The 23,046-nt window shown below is 45.4% G+C and overlaps 1 protein-coding gene across 1 annotated transcript; it reads right to left on the bottom strand.

The window, feature by feature from the left end:
* Positions 1–13,778: 13,778 nt before the first annotated feature.
* Positions 13,779–14,771, bottom strand: LOC144774050 (olfactory receptor 56A1-like). Its single transcript, XM_078659082.1, has one exon. The coding sequence runs from the start codon at positions 14,769–14,771 to the stop codon at positions 13,779–13,781; it is 993 nt and encodes a 330-aa protein (XP_078515208.1).
* Positions 14,772–23,046: the final 8,275 nt, after the last annotated feature.

The following is a 23,046-nucleotide window of genomic DNA, read 5'->3' as shown; positions in this document are numbered from 1 at the left end:
CTTTGACACCCTGTTGCACCCCTGTTTCTGGGTTGTGTGCCATGTGACACACAGACATGCCCTTAGGGCATGTCTGTGTGCCACATGGCACAGGTGAACATGCACAGATGTACATGTACACAGCAATTCGTTACTTACCATGGAATAGTATTCCATGGTAAATAACGATTCGGTAAGGGCCTGTGGCACTGAATACAGTGCCACCTACATATTGATTTACAGAATCGGTAATTTTACCGATTGGGTATTTTACCGACTCTGTATATTTACCGAATCTGTAAAATTACCGATTCTGTAAATCAATGGCCCCCTACATGTCAATTCCCAATTACCGGTCGGTAACGGCCGAAATCGGCCGTTACCGACCGGTAATTGGGGAGCTACATCTGGCCCCTAGTGTTGGCAGGATGGGCTATCCTGTCCAAATGGTTGTGGGGGAGCTGTTCCCTGCCCCAATTGCATTTTGAAGGGTTGTCTCCAGCACACTCACAAAGGAACTGGGCACTAGCCTATTGTCATCCTAGACTATTTGGAGCCTGAATAGGAGAGGGCAGTACTTTCCAAAAACAAATGTGGAGTAGTGTACAGAGCCACCACACTTCAAAGGCTGGCACCAGGTACAAATATCAGACTCTAAGCCACTCATTTGATCAGTTCTGGACCTTTGAAAGACTCAGAAGAACAACTGTTCTGCTTTTCTGCTGATGGATGGACTTCCCTGCTCCCTGCTGAACAAGGAAGGTATACTGGGCCTCCTTCTCAAACCCAGGACATCCACAGTGACTACAAGGGCTAGTTAGCTGGCCTCCGATCAGGGGCTAAAGGGACTCAACAAGCACCACAGCCCTTCTACCTCCTGCTCAGCTGATGTGCTGCAACTGGACCTGCATGGACCTGTAACTGAACCTGAATAAGCCCTCCTGACCCATGCTACAGTGAGTCATTGAATAGGGTAGGGTACACGTCCCTCCCCTTAGGTTACGTTTACAGGCCCACTGTATAAAAAATCCTAGGAGCTGTAAAAACTCATTCCAGCCACGGCCCAAAAGTGGCAAATCAGTTGCCCAACATTCTTCCATTATAAAATTGCGTTGCCCCCTATCCAGACAATGAGTGCCTGGGCTCACCTGAACTATACAAACCAAATGTATTCTTACCCGATTCACAAAAAGGAGGATGCCCGGTCAAGGAAGTGTGTGCTGTAGTACAGAAAGCTAAGGTAAGAGAAAGCGACATACTATGTGTGAAGAGTCATGTCTGGCTGAGAAATTCCCATCTGACCACCCTTATTTTGGCGGAGTATCGTCATGTGGGAGTTGTAGTATGATCTCAATATCACCCAGACCATCAGATGACGGTACGGATATGGATCTTCAAGAAACTCTAGCCAAGATAATGCTCGAAGAGTGGAAAAAATGAGGTGCAGTGCTTAAGTGAAAGTGATGATTAAAATTAACTAACTAGACAAAAAGTATGTTTATTAGAGATTGTCTAGGTGTCAAGGTTAAAAACACGCCCTGTAGTGGAAATTAATAACTACAAAGTGGCGCTGTGCAGAATGGTCGACAAGTTTCAGCCTGTTGGATGAATTATCCGGCTTTCTTCAGGACCCAATGGTGAAATTAGCTACTGCAAAATTACATAGTTAAGTGAAATAAACAATAATACTTTACAGTACAGAAGTCTCAGAGGACCTTGGAGCCCCAATGTGTCCTTGAGATATACGTATTTCTGTTCCTGTGGATAAAAAACAATAGCAATTCACAACAAACATCTATAGCCACTCAAAACAAAGAAACTGTACACACAACACACAGGCGTCAGTTATAACCAGCGCCAGATAAAGAGTATTAAATCTCTTCTACAGAGAGGTATTAGCCTCCACTGAGATACTCACCCAGCTCTGTGTGGGAGAAGACCTCACGTCACCCGGCAACCTGCTCGGGAAATTGAGGCCCCGCTCTAGTATGCAAAAGAACAGTAAGGACACACATTAGATCAAAGCTTTGTGTCCCGCTCAATGGCACTGCATAAAAAACGTGGTTCACAGAGTGCTAGACCCCCAACCCTTCAGAACCATGACCAACTCACACAGGGTAAGCATAGTGTCCCATTTGTTAATGTTATTGTTGGAAGCAATGTAAATAAAGAATAATGATAACAACCCAATTCTGCTCTTACTATTTACAAGAAGGGAAGCGTTAGGCAGGGGGGTAGATTTAGTAAAAATACCTGGGAGAGCTTCAGAAGAGATGTCAGATAACGTTAAGCTGAAGGATTATCAGACCATAGAGGGAAGACAGTTCCTTCTCCATAAACAGCTCAAAACCTGCCCGACAATAACCCCTGAATGGCTCACCTGTCCGTCGGTACCCCTCTCAGTCATCCAAGAGGAAGTGGAGGTACCGACTGGACAGTCATAGGTGTATTTATACTGTCGTTGATTGGACTAATCGCCTGTTAGGACGACCAATTAGTGTCTAAGGAGGCGCGTTACCGTTCGCGCATGTGTGGCAGACACTACTCTCTGCGCCGTGGTGCGCGCGTATTAAATGGCACCAATGACAATGTGCTTAAAAAGAAAGGGCCGCACATGCGCCAAGGAACCGCGCTGTGGTTGTCCTGCTATGCGCATGGGCAGTGCGCGTGTGATGCTAGGTCGATAAACTTCCCCTTGACCCTCTTTATATAGTATTTTTCTTGCTTTGGAGCAACTTCGGTTGCGGGTCTGAAATTGTGGTTGTAAACAGAGTTGGTTTACCCCACTGTTTTGCTCACCTGGTTCTCTCTCTTTGTGTGGGACTTGCCCGCCCTCTCTGCCATGGCTGACTTTGCAGGACTAGCATTTGACGAGGAAGCATTGAACTTCATCTTAGAAAACAACCCCAGTATCTTAGATTCTGTACCTGAAAGCACCACCACTACACAAGATGATTGGACAACCTTATTGAATATGAAGAAAAATCACTCTAGGACATCTATACATGGTATAATTATGGCAGAGTATCTACGGGGAAAATGTTCGCCAACAGGTTTAATTGTCACTAACACCCCTAGACTCTTCCTATTGGATAAACCATTTCTTCGAGACTGGTCACTCATCGCGTGGCGATGCACGCGAGATTGGCTAATTCTCATAGTAAACACCGCTAAACGAATAGCAGACACAATCCTAATAGAAATCCAACTATTAGAAGGGAAAATTAAGACCACCTTGACTAACAGCATTTTCAAAAAACATCTTGACGAGACAAACAAGACCAACAAAGACTACAATGACAATATCCTCTTCAACAAATTAGATAAGTTCAAAAAGGACCTAGCACGCTTTGCTATGACAAGAATTTTTCCTTACACTAGCGACACTTGGGTTGCACCTGAATTCAATAACAAAGGGAAACGCTATGGTTCTAATTACTCCTCCTCAGGATCAGACCTTGGTACCGATTCTGATGGCTCTGATACAATTACCTCTCAGTATAGAGGAAGAGGACAACAGCGGAGGTTCAATAAGACAAGAGGAACTCGTGGTCCTTATCAAAACCAAGGCCAATGGTGGCCTCCAGGACCATGGGTTTTCAACCACCACCATACATGCAACATATGCAAGGCTTTCCACCCCACCCGCAATTCTTTCAAGATCCGTCTTTTTTATTGCAGGGCCGAGGACGCAGTTATGGCAGGAGAAGAGGGCAACAAAACGTTCATTGGGAAGCAGAACAGCCTTTTCAGAACACCAGGAGCAGGAGGATAGCACAGCAGACATCGACAACAGAGACGACAGGAACTTAATAGTCAATCTTAGTTCCAGAACGCTAACCACTGATGAGCACGGTGTTTTGAGTAAAGGATTAGGCTTTGTCCCTACCAATCAAGGTGACCCTTTCCTGACCAGATGTGAGTTGGAAAAGTTTTTCAGAAAGGTCCGCCTTCACTTCTTTTTTAAATCCAAAGAGAGTGATATGCTACCTAGAGATGAAAAATCTATCAATACAGGGTTACGACCTAGATCTACATTTACTCCACTGTCACATCAGGTTCCCTCCAAAGTGAACACATTCGAACAGGCCGTAACACATGACGTTATGATCCTTTTTGAAAACAACCAGAAAACTTTCCAAAATTTTTCCACCAGAGAAAAACATGCTCTCACCACTCTATCTTCGGATCCATCTATTATAATTAAACCGGCAGACAAGGGCGGTGCCACGGTGGTTATGGATATGACAACTTACCGACAGGAGTGTCTGAGACAATTGAATGACCAACAATTCTACCAGCGCCTATCAAATGACCCTACCTCCAGGTTACTTACAGAGATCAAAACTCTGGTTGATGAAGGCAATGCGGAAGGGTGGATTACGCCTCAGGAAGCATTATTCCTCGTAACCTCCAATCCTGTGATGCCAGGTTTCTATTGCCTACCTAAGATTCATAAGGCTACCAGGCCACCCTCTGGACGACCGATCATTTCAGGAATTGGTTCCCTTTTGGAACCATTATCCACCTTTGTGGATTTCTTTCTCAGGCCAATAGTTAAGGAAATGCCAACATACCTGCAAGATACAGCTGATGTCCTCAGGCTGTTACCAGAAGTGCACTTCAACGTTGAGACTGACCTCCTGGTTAGTTTTGACGTTGAGTCACTTTACACCTGCATTCCGCAGGATGAAACCCTAGAGGCTATAAGATCACTTCTAGATACCCGAGATCTTAATAGTATTACTCCTGTCAACTTCGTTATGGAGTGTGCCAGACTGGCAATGACAGAGAACTATTTTAGATTTGAGGACCAAATCTACCTCCAGACCTCAGGGACTTCGATGGGGAGCATTTTTGCCCCCAGCCTCGCCAATCTCTATGTTCACCAATTTGAACAGGATCATGTACTCAACCATAGCAACCCTTACTACCATCAGGTGTTGCTATGGAAGAGATACATTGATGATATTTTGGTGATATGGCGGGGCACTCCAGCTGATATTGAAGCATTCCATACTTGGCTCAATGCGCAGAATCGCTTCCTCAAGTTTACTGTAGAATTCAGGAAACAACGGCTGTTATTTCTGGATATCTCTATCTTTCCCAGCGATGGCAAACTTGAGAGTGAACTTTATAAAAAACCTATGTCAAGAAACTCATTACTTGTATTCAATAGTCATCACCCTCGGTCTCTGCGCGAGAATTTACCTGTGGGACAGTTTCTGCGAGTGCGTAGAAATTGCTCATCTCGACCAATTTTTGAGAAACATGCTGTACAATTATCTACACAGCTTCAGGAGAGGAAATATCCTAAGTTGCTTGTAAAAAAGGCATGGAAACGAGCCTCCAGTAATAATCGTGAGGCCCTCTTGGAGAAAAAATCTGAAAAACCACCACAAGAGAGGCTCACTTTGTTAGCACTTTCAGTACCCTCTCAAATAAAATTCAGAAAATTGTCAGAAAGTACTGGAATATTTTGAATGTGGCAGAAACTGGAGTGCCTCTACCTCTGTTTTCGTTCAAAAGAGCACCAAACCTACGCGATTCCTTGGTACACACAAGGCCGAGATTACAGACCACAGACACTACAAACACACTGTGGAATCTTCCACCCGTGCGAGGGCATTTCCCTTGTGGATCCTGCAACGCATGTCCACAAACTTACAAGACAGACCAAGTTGACATAGGCACTACAAGACCGTGGTTGCTCAAGAAACACACAAATTGTAACACTGAAGGTGTGATATACTTGATAACTTGTCCGTGTTCACTCAAGTATGTTGGGCACACTACTCCCAAAATGAAAGTTCGAATCAGCGAACATAAGAGCACCATCAGACGCCAGAAACAGTCCACGTGCCTTACCAACCACTTCCTTTCCATGAAACATAAGGCTGAGGAGTTGCGGTGGGTAATCTTAGAACATCCGTTTGTTCCACCACACATCAGTGATGTTTCTAAATTTCTATTTTTGAAAGAACAGAAGTGGATTTATAAACTTCAATGTGATACACAAGGATTGAAAGATGCTATCCCCTGGGTTTCCCTCTAAACTGTATTAACATACAGTTGTACCTCCTAAACCCATGATCTTAGGGTATGCATCTTCTTTTGATCATAAATACAATAACTATTAGCCTTTGTATAGCTGTGCCAATATGCTACTCTTCCTCGGCTTTATAGTTTGTCTTTCCTTTATCTCTAAGAGCAATCAACCTGATGATAGCAAGCATACCTGTTTACACCTTGCTGGCTATGATTTTTAGAGGATCTTGTTATACTCATAAGCATTTTCTCCCCCCCTTTTTTTACTTCCACACAGGAGAATATATTATTCCACTGCCGCTTATATGTGTAGCAATTTAGCTTTCTATTTAAATACTGTTTAACCAACACAGGCGAGAAATCGCCATTGCCCATGCGCGGATGAATATCCAGCGCCTACTATCTCGAACAAACACGAGGGCACACTGCTCATGTGCGTACTGGAGCAGAAGCGCAGATCGTTGGCGCTTGTGCGGTTCCCTCTGTAATCGTACTTGGTGGTTACACGCGCACTGCCCATGCGCATAGCAGGACAACCACAGCGCTGTTCCTTGGCGCATGTGCGGCCCTTTCTTTTTAAGCACATTGTCATTGGTGCCATTTAATACACGCGCACCACGGCGCAGAGAGTAGTGTCTGCCACACATGCGCGAACGGTAACGCGCCTCCTTAGACTCTAATTGGTCGTCCTAACAGGCGATTAGTCCAATCAACGACAGTATAAATACACCTATGACTGTCCAGTCGGTACCTCCACTTCCTCTTGGATGACTGAGAGGGGTACCGACGGACAGGTGAGCCATTCAGGGGTTATTGTCGGGCAGGTTTTGAGCTGTTTATAGAGAAGGAACTGTCTTCCCTCTATGGTCTGATAATCCTTCATCTTAACGTTATCTGACATCTCTTCTGAAGCTCTCCCAGGTATTTTTACTAAATCTACCCCCCTGCCTAACGCTTCACTTCTTGTAAATAGTAAGAGCAGAATTGGGTTGTTATCATTATTCTTTATTTACATTGCTTCCAACAATAACATTAACAAATGGGACACTATGCTTACCCTGTGTGAGTTGGTCATGGTTCTGAAGGGTTGGGGGTCTAGCACTCTGTGAACCAGGTTTTTTATGCAGTGCCATTGAGCGGGACACAAAGCTTTGATCTAATGTGTGTCCTTACTGTTCTTTTGCATACTAGAGCGGGGCCTCAATTTCCCGAGTAGGTTGCCGGGTGAGGTGAGGTCTTCTCCCACACAGAGCTGGGTGAGTATCTCAGTGGAGGCTAATACCTCTCTGTAGAAGAGATTTAATACTCTTTATCTGGCGCTGGTTATAACTGACGCCTGTGTGTTGTGTGTACAGTTTCTTTGTTTTGAGTGGCTATATATGTTTGTTGTGAATTGCTATTGTTTTTTATCCACAGGAACAGAAATACGTATATCTCAAGGACACATTGGGGCTCCAAGGTCCTCTGAGACTTTTGTACTGTAAAGTATTATTGTTTATTTCACTTCACTATGTAATTTTGCAGTAGCTAATTTCACCATTGGGTCCTGAAGAAAGCCGGATAATTCATCCAACAGGCTGAAACTTGTCGACCATTCTGCACAGCGCCACTTTGTAGTTATTAATTTCCACTACAGGGCGTGTTTTTAACCTTGACACCTAGACAATCTCTAATAAACATACTTTTTGTCTAGTTAGTTAATTTTAATCATCACTTTCACTTAAGCACTGCACCTCATTTTTTCCACTCTTCGAGCATTATCTTGGCCAGAGTTTCTTGAAAATCCATATCCGTACCGTCATCTGATGGTCTGGGTGATATTGAGATCATACTACAACTCCCACATGACGATACTCCACCAAAATAAGGGTGGTCAGATGGGAATTTCTCAGCCAGACATGACTCTTCAAACATAGTATGTCGCTTTCTCTTACCTTAGCTTTCTGTACTACAGCACACACTTCCTTGACCGGGCATCCTCCTTTTTGTGGTATGGTTAATTGAAGGGGAGTGGGATGCTAGGTCGATAAACTTCCCCTTGACCCTCTTTATATAGTATTTTTCTTTCTTACCCGATTCCCCATTAGCCAGAAAAGTCGAACTAGATGAAGGCAATGGTGGAATGTCTAATTTAGCTACTGGTATAACTGGCTCCGAGGGAGGCATTGGTTTTCACATTCTGCCATGGAATACAGATGATATACCTCATAACCTGCAAAATGAAGATTGGCTGTTGCTGGTAAAAGATTTTTATGTAATCTGCTGCCAAGAAACTTGAGCAATAAAGAATTTTAATATAGATTATTTTTGATCATTGTGCTTTCCAGCTTTGCCATCTGCATCAGGCAAGCAAAAAGGGGACCTTGCAGTATTGCTTTCAGTTAAAAACTTAAACATCTAAGTCGAAACGTTGAATAGTACTCCCAGGATACAAATGTTGTATCTTTCCCTCCCGAGTTTCTTTGATATGTTGATAATTTATTTTTATTATAATTTTTACTAAGCTGCTTACCAATATTTTTACTGCACTGCTTGCTTATGAAATTGAGGATCTGGAAGTCTCCCTTTTAGATACTTTCCGTAGACGTTCAGGACATATAGCCATGGATTGGGGGTGGAGATTTCAATATTAAAAGGTGCAAACCCATTACTGGTGTTACAGATTGGCAGAGGGAGGATACCTCACATTCTATTCGTATACTATACTGGGAGGCATTTAATCAATTCATAATTAAAACTAACTTGTTATTTTCATTACTGGTAACAGGAAGGGCAGCAAATTTATTTAATTTTACCATCTTCAGAATTTGCACACGTTATCCTAAATCCTAAGGTAATGTCTACATGCAAAAGTGACCATAATCTTCTATCAATTCGTTTTGACTAGTACCTGCACAGGAATAAAGAAACAAATGGACCTCAAATTTAAGTTAATGGCAAATAAAGGCAAGGAGGAAATAGGGCAAATATGATCCAAATACAGTTTTTTACCAAACTTATAATTGAAAACAGTTGTCTATCAGACAAGGCCCATTCAGGGGGAGTACTGAGTATCTTCAATGAGATCTGTCAGTTGATCCCCAAAATGCTGATATCGAATAAATCCCTGTAGGATGCCGCTATCCATAGTTGTTTTCACTCTGCATGTTTGCCGGCCCATGGACGCATTAGAACTGTTATTAAAGCCCTACCTTGCGACATAGAGGACATTAGAATGGCCAGACACTCTTATAAGATGATTCTTGAGCAGCACACGGAGGCAGCCTGGGAAGACAAAAGGACTACTACAACTACAATCTAAATTGATGCAATACAAGCAAATCAAGAAATGCACTCCAGACTAGCACCACTTCAATCCAGGGACAATAAGGCAAAGATTGAATGCCATTTTTCCTGCTGAAAATTGGTTAATTCACTTTTTCAAGGTATGTGACCCAGAAAGTGTTTTCTTGTCCAGACTGACCAACTCAATATTGCCAGGTTTTAATTCTGATAGCACGTTCAGTTAAAGCAATGCAGTTGATATAAATGATGTGTCAAAAGCTGTTCTCAGTTGCCCTGCAGGCAAAGCCCTGGGCTGGATGGCGTACCCTTGCCATATGTAGGTAGACCACCCTTTTCTGGGCATCGCAAATGACCAATGTCTTATGAGCTGCAATAATGTGAAATTTGGCAAATCATGGAGGGAATCCATAATAGACCAATCTTTAGAAAAGGAAGATAGGAGTCACCCAACCTGCTATCGCTCCATATCACTCCTGCCTACAAATATTAAGGAGGGTTATTCACCAAAAATGGGAGGATTGGGCAGAACACAATAACATCTTCTCTGAAATCCAATGTGGCTTCAGCCGTGGTATTTCACAGTGAAACAATCTCAAACGTTATCCCTATTCAATGGGAAATATGCCAAAGCCAGGAGAGGTTCCTTACATTTGGCCTTTATGAACCTTTACTATGCATTTAACATGGTGAACCAGGGAGAGCTATGGGACCTAATTGCAAATATGGGTTTTAATAACCCTCCGTTAGACCTACTCAAGCGTCTGCATTGGGAAACATTGAGAAAATATTCTATGCCCAGGATGGGGAATGTTCCTCTCCTATTAGGTTTGATGGAGGTGTCAGACAGCGATGAATTTTAGTGCTATTTTTATTCCAATGGCCTGGATGGTGATCTAGTATTTAGGGGGGAGTATTTGCTGAGGCAGGGAATCACTGTGTCCCTGTCCTTTCATATGCCGACAATACTGTCCTCATTGCCCAAACAGCAAACGGTCACCAAACCTTATTGGATGCCTTTATCAGTTTGTAGAATGCTCTTAGTTTTAAAGTTAATCACTCGAAATCCTATTTTTATGATTTACGGCCACAAAAATACTAGAGGCCATATTTATCAAAAGGTGATGCAGTGCAGTACAAACAATACGGCACATTCCGGTCTTTTCCCAGCTCTGATGCTCAATGCATTGTCTAGCACCAATGCAGGCACCCTTGCACGTGCATTGTAAGCAGTATTGTTTTTGTGCTGGAACCATCCAGCACAAATCAATTCCCTGACCCATTTTTCTATTTCCATGCGTGCTTCAGAATGCAGCACACATAGGAAGAGGAAAACATTTGGAGATATTTTTCTTCGTTATGCCTTTCCTGGGAAGGTGTAGAATTGTTCACATTCTCAAGTCTACCAGTAATGGTAAATATGGGAATGTGTCAAAATTCATGAGTTTTGCATGCAAACACCCACACACTACCCATTGGCAGATTAATGCGTCACAGTGATTTGTGCTGTGTAAATCTGGATTTCTCAAGCCACTCCGGGCCATGCAAGATGGACTTGCATGGCTTAAGAAATTTGACTTAGTAGTTTTTGACAGATAAGGAGACAGTTGATTCTGCAAATGAACCTCACTTGTATACCTTCCTCAGACATGAATAAATGGCTGAAGCAGCAGTTTTTCAGTTGCCTTCTCATTGCCTCCATCAAACATGTGGACTAGCTGGCCATTCACCATCTATCACAGGACTGGATTTCACTGCTCTGACATTTGTGCAGGAACACAAAAAGTTGCTTTTTCATTTCTCTGATGTCTTATGTTTTTGTTAGACACTTCCCGTGGACGCCATAGACAACTTTGCTATTAAGAATGGTAAATACACTAAGAAACTGGGAAGTTTCCTAAGTGTTATGAGCCTCAGTGGCATAGCTATACCTTTAGCCGCCTGCGGCGACCCATGCTTTTGCCGACCCATGGCAACTGTATGTAAGAGCGGGGGTGCTGGCTATTCCTGTGAGGGCCGCAGGTAAGGGGGGAGGCAGCTGCCACAAAAACTCATGCCGCCCTGGGCAGTCCACCCCCCCCTTGCTACGCTATAATGAGTCTTTCATTTTATTTTAGGAAATATATAAGCAATATATTTGACTGAATTGCTTGACAGAATCAGTAATAAAGTGATCCATGATATATGATTCCATCATGGAGATAAAACTGCCATGTTTTATTTGCAAAACTAGAACTCCACATCCAATTTAAAAAAATCAATGGCTTAAGCTTGACACCTTCGGAAAGTTGTGAAACCTCTCTTTATCCAATCATTTTCAAAGAAGATTTTACACATGACTTTTCCTAGAAAAACCTTTTGTTATATATTTCATCAGAATATTTGTAATGTTCTAAAACAATTCCTGAAGGTAGGGTAAATTTTAACTCACACGCACTAATTGTTTTTTTCCTAAACAATGAATGCATGACAAAAAATATGCATTTGTTGATATGAATGAAATAAAATTTACAAGAATTGAGATTGAAAAGCAAATATGTTTCTGTTACATACTCAAAATGATAAACCTGGTAAAAAGAAACCGTCTTGAATTCCTTACTGGAATACATTTGTTTGTCACATTTATAAACATGTGTCTACTTCATGAACGCGGGTGTATCTGATATTTTGGTCAGAAATATCCAACCATGACAAAATATTTAACATAAAATATGAAAGCAGCAAGTCAAGAAAGCTGTTCTTGGAATGACCTACCAAAATATGGATAGTTTCAGACTTAGAAAGTTTATTGACCACAACACATGCTCAAAGAAAATGAATCCTGCATGGCACAGAACAGTCAACTGGCTAAGCATGGCTCAGTTACATGTGTTCATGTATGGAAGACCAAGCTTCTCTTCCTTTGGTCCCAGTGCCAATGAACTTCTGACAAGTGTTTCCACAGCCAACTGATTGACCATTTCAAATGGTGGTCAGTGCATTGTGCACGAGACACCGTCCACCGCCCACCGTCATACCTGTACCTTAAGAAATGGGCATGGGTTCCACACTTCCTTCTGTTGTGGACAAAGAAGACATATAGATACTTGATCAGAACTAAGAGGGTTCGCAATAGTTTATGTAGACGGGTCACTTCCTACCTACCATAGGTTTTACAGACACGTGGGTGAATTTTCAGTAAATCCGTGGTAGTCTAGTACAAACTAAGATTATAAAATAATAGCAGTGATCAGGAATATATTAGACATTATGAAAAGTAAAATGGCAGAGAATGAATAGCCCAAGTTCTGCATATGGAGGTACATATGTATTACGAAGTGAGTTCTCCAGAAGTCTGTGTTAATGAGAGGTGTGACATGAGAGGTGCATGAGAGAAGCAAGGCGTTCCGAGCACACCCCACACATATAGATTATCTGCATGCATGCTATTCTTCGTAACCAGTGGATAATGATTAATCTTGCTGCCCGTTAGCAGACTAGCATTGTAAATAGTAGTCTCTCTCTGAAACAACGTGGGAAATAGGTTGTTCCTCTTGCTTTCATGTGTTTGAGAATGCACCTGCAGGGCACCTTGGGACTTATACTCACATATCATCATAAACTTGGTATAGAATTAGCAGTTAGGGGCCTATTATGATTGCAGTGAATCCGCATCCTCCGGGCCGGCGGAAGCCAAGTTTGTAAAGACCCCCCGCCAGATTAGCATAGCTGGGGGGTTATCGGCAGACGGGGAGACCGCCCGCCGCTCTAATATGGTGGCGGTGTCTATCAGACACCGCCAGCCATATTAGGATTAGCCTTGGGACATGCCTTTCCGCGGCGGCAATGGCACCACGAAAAGGCATATGGTCTTTTCTTTGGGGGCCCGCTGCGGGTGGGGTGGGGGTGCACATGGGGGGTACCTATGGTACCCCCCTGCATTTGCTTGCACAAAGCGGCAGGCACCGCGTGGTGCCTGCCGCTTTGTGCATGCAAATGCACTGCATGCAGTTTTAACATTGCGGCGGGTGCTGCTTCAAGCAGCACCCGCCGCAATGTTAAAAATACAGGATGTGACCGCCACGGTGGTGGTCACATCCTAATTCGCATGGAGGGACCGCCGCTGCCCCTGCGGACGGTCCCTCCACCTCTGGGGTGGCGGACGGACGCAGGTCCGTCCGCCATCCTAATAGGCCCCTTAGTTTAGATTCATAAAACATGTTCGAGCCCTTAGAAACAAATGTATGCAACAGCATTATCACATGAAATGTGATTTAAAAAGTAAACAAGACAACCAGTTATATTATACAAATCACAAGTCATAGGGTGTTGGTTTTACTGATGGGTCAACAAAGCATACAATAATTGGACTTGCTCGTTGGCTTCTTAGCTATAAGTACAGATCCCTCAATCCATGTCAAATGCATGAAAACAAAGCCTGAAACAACTTCAGGTTATGATATTGCCTGACCTCATGAATTTCATTTCCATTAGTGCCATTGAATCTGGATGATTCTACAATTGTTTTTCCGTGGGAGTGATTGTCTGTTCTTTGCAAGGAATTTCTGGAAGGCGTGTTGAATTTCCTGGGTCCGGATTCCATAGACCACCGGATGGAAGGCAGGAGGTGCAAGGTACTGTAGGACAGTGAGCAGAACCCGTGCAAACTTTGGCATAGACTGCTCTGCCCTGTTTGAGGTGGCGGCTGCAATCATGGTGACGTAAAAGAAGCCTATTAATATCAGGTGTGAGCTAGAAGTGTTGAAGGCCTTGAAAGCAGCTCTGGAAGAACCTATCCGCAACACAGCTCGTATAATCATGATATAGGAGTATGCCATTACTGCTGTATTAAAGCCCAGGAAAATTATGAGTATGCCCAAGGAGTAGAAACTACTAACAATTTTGCTGTCACAGGCAAGTTGGGCCACTGGCAGGTTCTCACAGAAGCAATGTTCCACCTTGTTATCCACACAGTAGTGCAGCTTCGAGGCTAGCAGTGGGAATGGTAGAGAAAAGACGGCACTGCTTGCTAGCAGCAGTGGGGCTAACTTTATGGTCAGACTGTTGGTGATGATGGAGGTGTAGCGCAATGGGTTGCAAATAGCAATGTAGCGATCATATGCCAGGAACATGAAGATAGACGATTGCATCCCCTGGAACACATAAATGAGGTACATTTGGCTGAAGCAGGCAGCCAAGCTAGTTGTCTGCAGATCAAACCAGAGGATGGTCAAGGCTTTGGGTGAAATTGACAGAGTGATTGATAGATCCACAAAGGCAAGGAGGCAGAGGAAGAAGTACATAGGTTGGTAGAGGCCTGGTGCAGAGTAGATGGTTATAAGAAGAGAGGAGTTGGCTGCAAGGCTGACGAGGAAGAGACATGCCAGTGGGATGGACAACCAATGCTGCCAGCTCTGGATCCCGGGGAAGCAGATCAATTGAAATTCAGAGATGCGCGAGGAGGTATTGGTCATGGCAGCCATGAGGGAGGAGATTCTTAATGGTGCACTTCAGAAAAACAAAATAATCTGTATTACTTAAAATGAATCAATGGCTTCGATAAACACATTCAACCACTTATAAACAAAATAACTATTTTGCTATCTTATTGTTTCCCCTCTCAATAGATCATTTATAAGACTAGTAGTCTGACATGATTGTATTTGCTATTTGTTTTATGGCATTCCAAACAAATGTCTGCAAAACTAATCTCTTTTTTAACTTTTAGATTTGCACAATTTTGCAAGAAGAGGCATTCTGAGTCTGCCTGTACTCCTTGTTGCAGCACACTGCCCAATTGTTATTTCTCTTCCTTACTTGTAAAGAAAATAATCAGGGATACAATTTATAAAAAACGTTCTCACTGGCTATTTTTCTAAGCTTTGTAGAAATTGGTTTATTTATTTTGTTGATTTCTATTTTAGGTTAACTTAATGATACAACACCATTGCACATTGGCAACAATTTCTGTGACCATCATGGGGACAACTCAGCTCCAAGCCCTAAAATTGACTAAGCATTTGCCCTGTAATGGCAATTACTGGTCTGGATGGGAAACAACCTTTACAACGCAACTTTTATAACACACTACCATTACAAAGACACTTTTACAACGCAACATCCATTACATCGCATGCCATTACAACGCAACCATTACAACACATGACACTACAACACATACCACTACAACGCATGTCATTACAACGCATACCATTACAATGCATACCATCACAACGCATAGTACCCTTACACTATCCAACACTTAACCTACTGTTGCACCCCCTGGAGTTAGAATAGTAATTTTTACCCCTACACTGTCCAACACTTACCCTACTGTTGCACCCCCCTGGAGTTAGAATAGTAGTTTTTACCCCTACCCTATCCAATACTTACCATACATGCAATGTAATGGTATGCGTTGTAATGGTATGCGTTGTAAAGGTAGTAAGCGGTGTAATGGAATGCGTTGTAAAGGTAGTTTTTTAAAAATTTGTTGTAGTGGCATGCGTTGTAATGGATGTTGCGTTGTAAAAAATGTGTTGTAAAGGTATGTGTTGTAAAAGTATGCGTTGTAACGTCATACCTCCGTCTGGATATGCCAAACAGTTCCCTACATTTACATGATTGTTTCCCAAGAACTGGAAAAGAAGGTGAGGCTGACTTCTTCCCCCTTGGTCAATCTTCCCGCACAGCCCTCCAAATGTCACCCCGCAATGTTAGAACAATCTGCTTCTTAATTCAGTTAGCCATGTTTGTTAGTAGCGGGGGTGGGGGTTGGCATGGTCAAATGTAGTAATCCGTGAGAATGGGTTCTTCCAACTTCGACATCTGCTCCCCCTGGAAGCGCCTCCCAAACGTTTTGTAGACAAAGACCAAGGTCTTAGAAAATGCTGACAAAATACTGTAGGACATCATTAAGTTTCAAGTGGAACACCACTAGGGAACAGGATTCAAGGTGCAATGCCATGGTCATGCAGTTCACACTGGTCCCTTGTCTCAGCATATATATTCAAGATACATTAATGACAATGAATATGTATGACAAAGGCATACTTTGATCAATTGTGTTTTTCATATAGATAGCAGTGAGTTATACTTACCTAGCTGGGTGCTAGGAATGCATTGAAGTTCTGGACCTGGCTGTCTCCCTTTCTCATCAAAGACGACTGCTGTCAAGCTGTTGAAAGTAGTAATGCATTTATGCAATTTTGAGGGAGTTGTCAGGGTCTGACTAAGGTGCCTACCTAGTAATGAACTACATCTCCCAGAATGCCTAGCATGAAGGGGGCGGACCTCAGAAGGCATATCTTCTCATGGATGCCTGCTACTGGTGCTTGTGATTTGTCCATTGGGAGCTGATGTTGCGGACGCCCTGTCCCCGCGGAGTTGCAGGGGAGGTGTGGTTCGTTTTGCTCTGTGGCTGCGGAGCAAGTTCTGTGAAACTACGCGAAGACAGTTACCGGCTGGTACTGTCTAGAGGTCATTTTGCAAGACGCGTGAGACGCTTGGATTGCCCCCTCCGCGTTCTTGTGTTACCGTTTTACCAGGTAAGTGAGTGAACAGGAGACGCTTGGATTTCCCCCTCGCTGTCACTCACGGGACGCGGATTCATCTGCGCTGCAGACACCGGCTGGTGCTGCGACTTATAGGTGGCGTGGGAGACGCGGGATTTCACCCTCCGCGCTCACCTAAACTTAGACAGTGTTCTCGGCTGAGAACATCAAACAGGAGACGCAGGATTGCACCCTCCTGTTGGTGAACTATTGGTTTTGTTTGTTTTCCGTTACTCTACTGGGGAGCAGGAAGAGCCTGCTGGTTATCTTTGGGTTTCGTTTTTCCTTTTCTTTACTGAAACAGCAGATGCTGGTTCACTTTGCAAGAAGCGGCTGGGAGAGACTTTCATCTATTCAGACGCCTCTTGAGGACCCCCCTTTTCAGTTACTCTTCCTTTGGCAACTGGTGAGTGAATGTGGGTTATGAAGGCGGGTGAGTGATGCACATAACACAAGCAGGGTGTAGACAGGCTGTAACGTGTAGTTATTCTCCTCAGCCTGAGAAAGACATCAACAGAGGGAAGGGACGTTTTTTCCTGAGTCTTATCAGGTGAGGATTTACAACAGCTCTTGTGATATATCAAGGGGTTCTAGAGTGCAGTGAGCTAACGTGTCCTTTCTTGTCATTCCAGGTCCTTATCCCTGCTGTTCCCTTTCCCTTCCCTGTTTTCCCTCGCCTGATTGCCTTTACACTCTGGAAGTTACACAGTCAGAGTGCGGGGACATCAGGAGGTGGACCCCATTTGAGCATCATTTCCGACCCTGAGGAATAGCAGCCGTGACAGAATCACAAGCCCAAGTATATACTCCTCCTGGTCGGAAAGTTGCTCAAACCATGGCATCTATGGATGACGTGCTCCAGGCCCTGGTGTTAGTCCAACGGGAACTAGCAGCATCAAAAGCAGAGACCACTGCTTTAAAAGAAAGGTTGGACCGTCAACAGGCCAATCCTTTTGATGCTGCTACCGGTGGCCGTGCTATCCAAGTAACTGTACCCCCTCCGATACCATTAGCTAGCCCAGAGAGGTACTCAGGCGACCCTCAGAAAATCCAAGCTTTTCTGACCCAAGTCACCCTTCACTTTTCATGTCGCCCGGCGTCGTTCCCTAACAATATGTCCCGAGTAGCGTTCGCCATCTCTTACTTATCTGGGGATGCGGCGAACTGGGCAGTCCCTTTCGTTAGAAATGACGATCCCATTTTGAATGATTGGACGGCTTTTCGCCGAGAGTTCGAACGAGTGTTCGATCGGAGAGCGACAACGCTGAGTGCAGACAGGGAGTTGCTGGGACTCCGTCAAGGGAGGAAAGATCTGGTTTCTTACATGACCACTTTCAATCGCCTTGTGGCCGAAACAGCATGGCCTGAAGAAAAAAGGATGGCGTTGTACTACCAAGGCCTGTCAGACGAGTTGAAAGATGTAATAGCTCAGATTGACCCTCAACCCGCAACCTGTGTCGATTTAATCAACCTCACGCTCCGCTTAGACCATCGTCTGGGAGAGCGAGGAGGCGATCGTAAGAAACATGACGGACCTTCTGGAACCATGGGACAAGTTCTTCCGTCCAGTCCTTGGACTAGTGATAGCACTTCTGAACCGATGGATGTTGGAGCCGTCAGGTCCCCCCTCACCAGAGCAGAAAGAGAAACCCGCCGCACACAGGGACTATGTATGTATTGTGGGAAGAAGGGACACTATGTTAAGGAGTGTCCCTCTAAGCCCAAAAGATCCAAGACCTTCTTTTCGGGAAAGAAAGTGTCTCTCACCGCGGCCGATTCCGAGAAAGAAGTTGAAGGCGTTCCTTCTGGTAAAGGCCCGGAACCAAAGGAATGGAGGCTGACATCGTTGGCTTCGGTTGAGAGCGAAGCCCCTGTTACGCATGTAGCCTTGCCCACTTCTCTGCTGTTTCAGGGCAAAGTACATGCCGTGTGGAGCATGGTGGATTCAGGGGCAACGGGGAACTTCGTGGACGAAGGTCTGGTGCGTCGTCTAGGTTTGGGAAGGGTGTCCATTGCCAACCCAGAAACCGTGTTCCTGTGGATGGTACTCCTCTCAAATCCGGTCCCATAGTTGAGCGTACGGAGGAACTGGTGCTGGTGTTGGAGAACAGTGCCATATCCCACGTTGAGAGCATAGTGCTGAATATAATAGAAGCTCCACAATATGACCTAATCTTGGGTATCCCATGGCTTGAAAAGCATAACCCTTCTATCGACTGGAGAGAGAAAACTTTAGCTTTTCGTTCTGAAGAGTGTCAAAGCGTCTGTTTACATACATCCACAGCACACACTGTGGCTTTGACTCAGACTATGTACGTCGCTACTGCGGCGGAAAAGGTAACCGTCTTGCCTACAGAATATCATGAGTACAGCGAGGTTTTCAGTGAAAGTTAGGCTGAGGTACTGCCACCACATCGGGAGTACGACTGCCGAATAGACCTGGTGGAAGGTGCAGTCATTCCGTCTTGTAGAGTGTACGCATTGTCCGAACCCGAATCCAAACACTTGCAAGAATACCTGGCCCATTTCAGCGCTATAGGTTTTATCGGACCCTCCAGGTCGCCAGCTGCGTCCCCTCTGTTCTTTACGTCGAAGGCCAATGGGGAGCTGCATACCCTCATTGACTATCGTCAGTTAAACAAACAGACCATACGAAATCGGTACCCTCTTCCACTCATCCCAGTGCTGTTGGACCAGGTGAGGGAGGCCGTGATCTACACACGGTTGGATCTTCGTGGTGCCTATCACCTGGTCAGAATACGCAGCGACGATGAGTTGAAGACGGCCTTCAAGACCAGATATGGCCTTTTCGAGTATCTGGTAATGCCGTTCGGGCTTTGCAATGCCCCGGCGGCATTCCAGTACTTCCTTAATGATGTGCTGAAAGAGTATCTGGATCAGTTTGTCATCGTGTATATCGATGACATACTGGTCTACTCTGACACACGAAAACAACACGCCAGTCATGTCCTCCTGGTTTTACAGAAGTTGCTGGAGTACCGGCTCTACTGTAAACTCAGTAAATGTGAGTTCAGTGTGGAGGAGGTGGAGTTCCTAGGGGTTATCCTGACACCAAGAGGGTTTCACATGGCAGAGAGAAAGATCGATGCAGTGCGTGCCTGGCCAGTGCCTACCTGTGTAAAAGAGGTGCAGTGTTTCCTTGGCTTCGCCAATTATTATAGACGGTTTATCTCCCAGTTCTCTTTGTTGGCCTCTCCCGTCACCAAACTGCTGAGGAAAGGATTTCCATTCCAGTGGAATACGGAAGCCATGGAGGCCTTTGAGTCACTGAAGGAAGCATTTGTGGAAGAGGTGTGGCGCCGCGGCCAGGGCGACTGACGCTGGAATCTGGGGACCACGGTTCGATCCCCGGCTCCGGCGGCAGGTCAGCCCAGCACCATGTGACTCTGGGCAATAGCTCGCTTAATCTTCCCGACGGCCCCCCAGCGCCTAGAGACCCTTACGGGTGATTGTGCGCTTTACAAATGTGGACTTTTTTTTTTTTTTTTTTTATTTGTCACTGCCCCAATCCTGAAACATCCTCAATTAGATCTGCCCTTCATCGTTGAGGCGGACGCCTCAGATTCAGCAGTGGGGGCTGTACTGTCACAAAGAGACAAAGAAGACAGGTCAAATGCACCCGGTGGCCTTTCTATCCAGGAAATTGAACTCTGCCGAGGCCAACTATACAATATCAGAAAAGGAACTGCTGGCCATCAAACGAGCCTTCCAAGAATGGAGACATTACTTATGGGGTTCACAACACCCTGTAACGGTGTACTCCGACCATAGAAATCTGCTGTTTATGAAAACCGCTCGCCACCTGTCCCAACGACAAATGAGGTGGATGCTGTTTTTCGCGGAATACAATTTCATCGTCACGTTCCGTCCCGGAACAGAGAATAAGAAAGCGGATTCCCTCTCTCGGCAAGGGGGAGACATGGTGCCGGCAAAGGAGCAGATAAGAGCAATAATCGACCCAGAAAAAGTGGTGTGTCTGATAACAGCAGACCGTTTCATCGAACAAGTACAGAAAGACAGAGATCAGGTCCAATGGAGGAATTGGGCAAGCCAGAACAGTCTCCGAACCATACATCATGGAATACCCTTACATGGAGGGAAGTTGTTTTTGCCCTCTCATGCTCTGCGTCTCCAGGCGTTCAATTGGTGCCATGAGGAAGCTATGGGAGGCCATCCTGGGGTTAGAAAAACAGTCCATCTCGTGAAACGTCATTTCTGGTGGGATACTCTGGTGAAAGACGTAGAGAGATGGATAGGACACTGTGACACCTGTGCGAGAGCGAAGGGGGATCATTCCATGAGTCGAGGGAAACTCAGACCGCTGCCCACACCATCTCGTCCTTGGCACACCATCAGCTTGGACTTTATCGTGGGTTTGCCCATGGACCAAGGGTACAACGCGATAATGGTAGTAGTGGACAGCCTGACAAAAATGGGGCACTTCATCCCGTGCAAGAATCTTCCTACTGCCAGCCAGACCGCCCAATTGCTTTTGACTCAAGTGGTACGGATTCATGGACTTCCACGGGTGATAGTCTCTGATAGGGGGCCGCAGTTCGTGGCCAGGTTCTGGCACATGTGGTGTAAGGCTCTGAAGGTGGAAGACGCTCTGTCCACCAGTTTCCACCCTCAGACAGATGGTCAGACAGAGCGGCTGAACCAAACACTCAAACAATATCTGAGGTGCTATTCGGAAGAAGCTAGTCGCTCATGGGTCTCTCTTCTCTAGTTGGCGGAGCTTTCGTACAATAATGCATGGCACAGTGCCATAGGAGAATCTCCGTTCAAGGCCAATACTGGGTTCCACGCTAACACCTTGCCTTTGACCATACCCAGCGAAGTCCAGAACCAACCCAACGTGGCGGCACACGTGAAGGCTCTGTTGGAAACACATCGGCAGATCCAAAAGACCCTGGTTCAAGCAAAAGGCTCGTACAAGAAATGGGCAGACAAACACCGACAGGAGAGTCCTGTGTACGAGATAGGGGACAAGGTCTGGTTGTCCACCAGAAACATTCGGTTCAGATACCGCAACATTTTCCATCCCCGCTTCATCGGTCCCTATGCCATCACCAAGAGAATCAACCCGGTGGCATACAAGCTGAAACTGCCCTTGTCTATGCGGATCCACCGGTGTTTCACAGCAGTCTGCTGAAGCCAGCTGGTTCGTTGCGACGCAAGGCCGCACCGCCGGTGCTGAGGGATGGTCAAATGGAGTACGAAGTCCGGCGTATCGTGGACTCGAAGCTCCGTCAGGGGAAGCTGTGGTTTCTCGTTTCCTGGAAGGGCTATGGCTCCGAGGACGACTCGTGGGAGCCTAGCTGTGATGTCCACGCCCCGCGCCTGGTCCGCTCCTTCTTTGCCCGCAACCCGTTGAAGCCGGGCGCTAGGAGGCACAGGGCAGGGGGGCGTACTGTCAGGGTCTGACTAAGGTGCCTACCTAGTAATGAACTACATCTCCCAGAATGCCTAGCATGAAGGGGGCGGACCTCAGAAGGCATATCTTCTCATGGATGCCTTTTACTGGTGCTTGTGATTTGTCCATTGGGAGCTGATGTTGCGGACGCCCTGTCCCCGCGGAGTTGCAGGGGAGGTGTGGTTCGTTTTGCTCTGTGGCTGCGGAGCAAGTTCTGTGAAACTACGCGAAGACAGTTACCGGCTGGTACTGTCTAGAGGTCATTTTGCAAGACCCGTGAGACGCTTGGATTGCCCCCTCCGCGTTCTTGTGTTACCGTTTTACCGGGTAAATGAGTGAACAGGAGACGCTTGGATTTCCCCCTCGCTGTCACTCACGGGACGCGGATTCATCTGCGCTGCAGACACCGGCTGGTGCTGCGACTTATAGGTGGCGTGGGAGACGCGGGATTTCACCCTCCGCGCTCACCTAAACTTAGACGGTGTTCTCGGCTGAGAACATCAAACAGGAGACGCAGGATTGCACCCTCCTGTTGGTGAACTATTGGTTTTGTTTGTTTTCCGTTACTCTACTGGGGAGCAGGAAGAGCCTGCTGGTTATCTTTGGGTTTCGTTTTTCCTTTTCTTTACTGAAACAGCGGATGCTGGTTCACTTTGCAAGAAGCGGCTGGGAGAGACTTTCATCTATTCAGACGCCTCTTGAGGACCCCCCTTTTCAGTTACTCTTCCTTTGGCAACTGGTGAGTGAATGTGAGTTATGAAGGCGGGT

The sequence above is a fragment of the Lissotriton helveticus genome, chromosome 8, assembly GCF_964261635.1.
Source record: "Lissotriton helveticus chromosome 8, aLisHel1.1, whole genome shotgun sequence".
In the NCBI taxonomy this organism is placed as follows: Eukaryota; Metazoa; Chordata; class Amphibia; order Caudata; family Salamandridae; genus Lissotriton; species Lissotriton helveticus.
This window is presented reverse-complemented; position numbering and strand designations above follow the sequence as displayed.

Coding starts and splice junctions, on each gene's coding strand:
- LOC144774050 (XM_078659082.1), bottom strand. CDS start 14,771: ATGGCTGCCATGACCAATACCTCCTCGCGCATCTCTGAATTTCAATTG.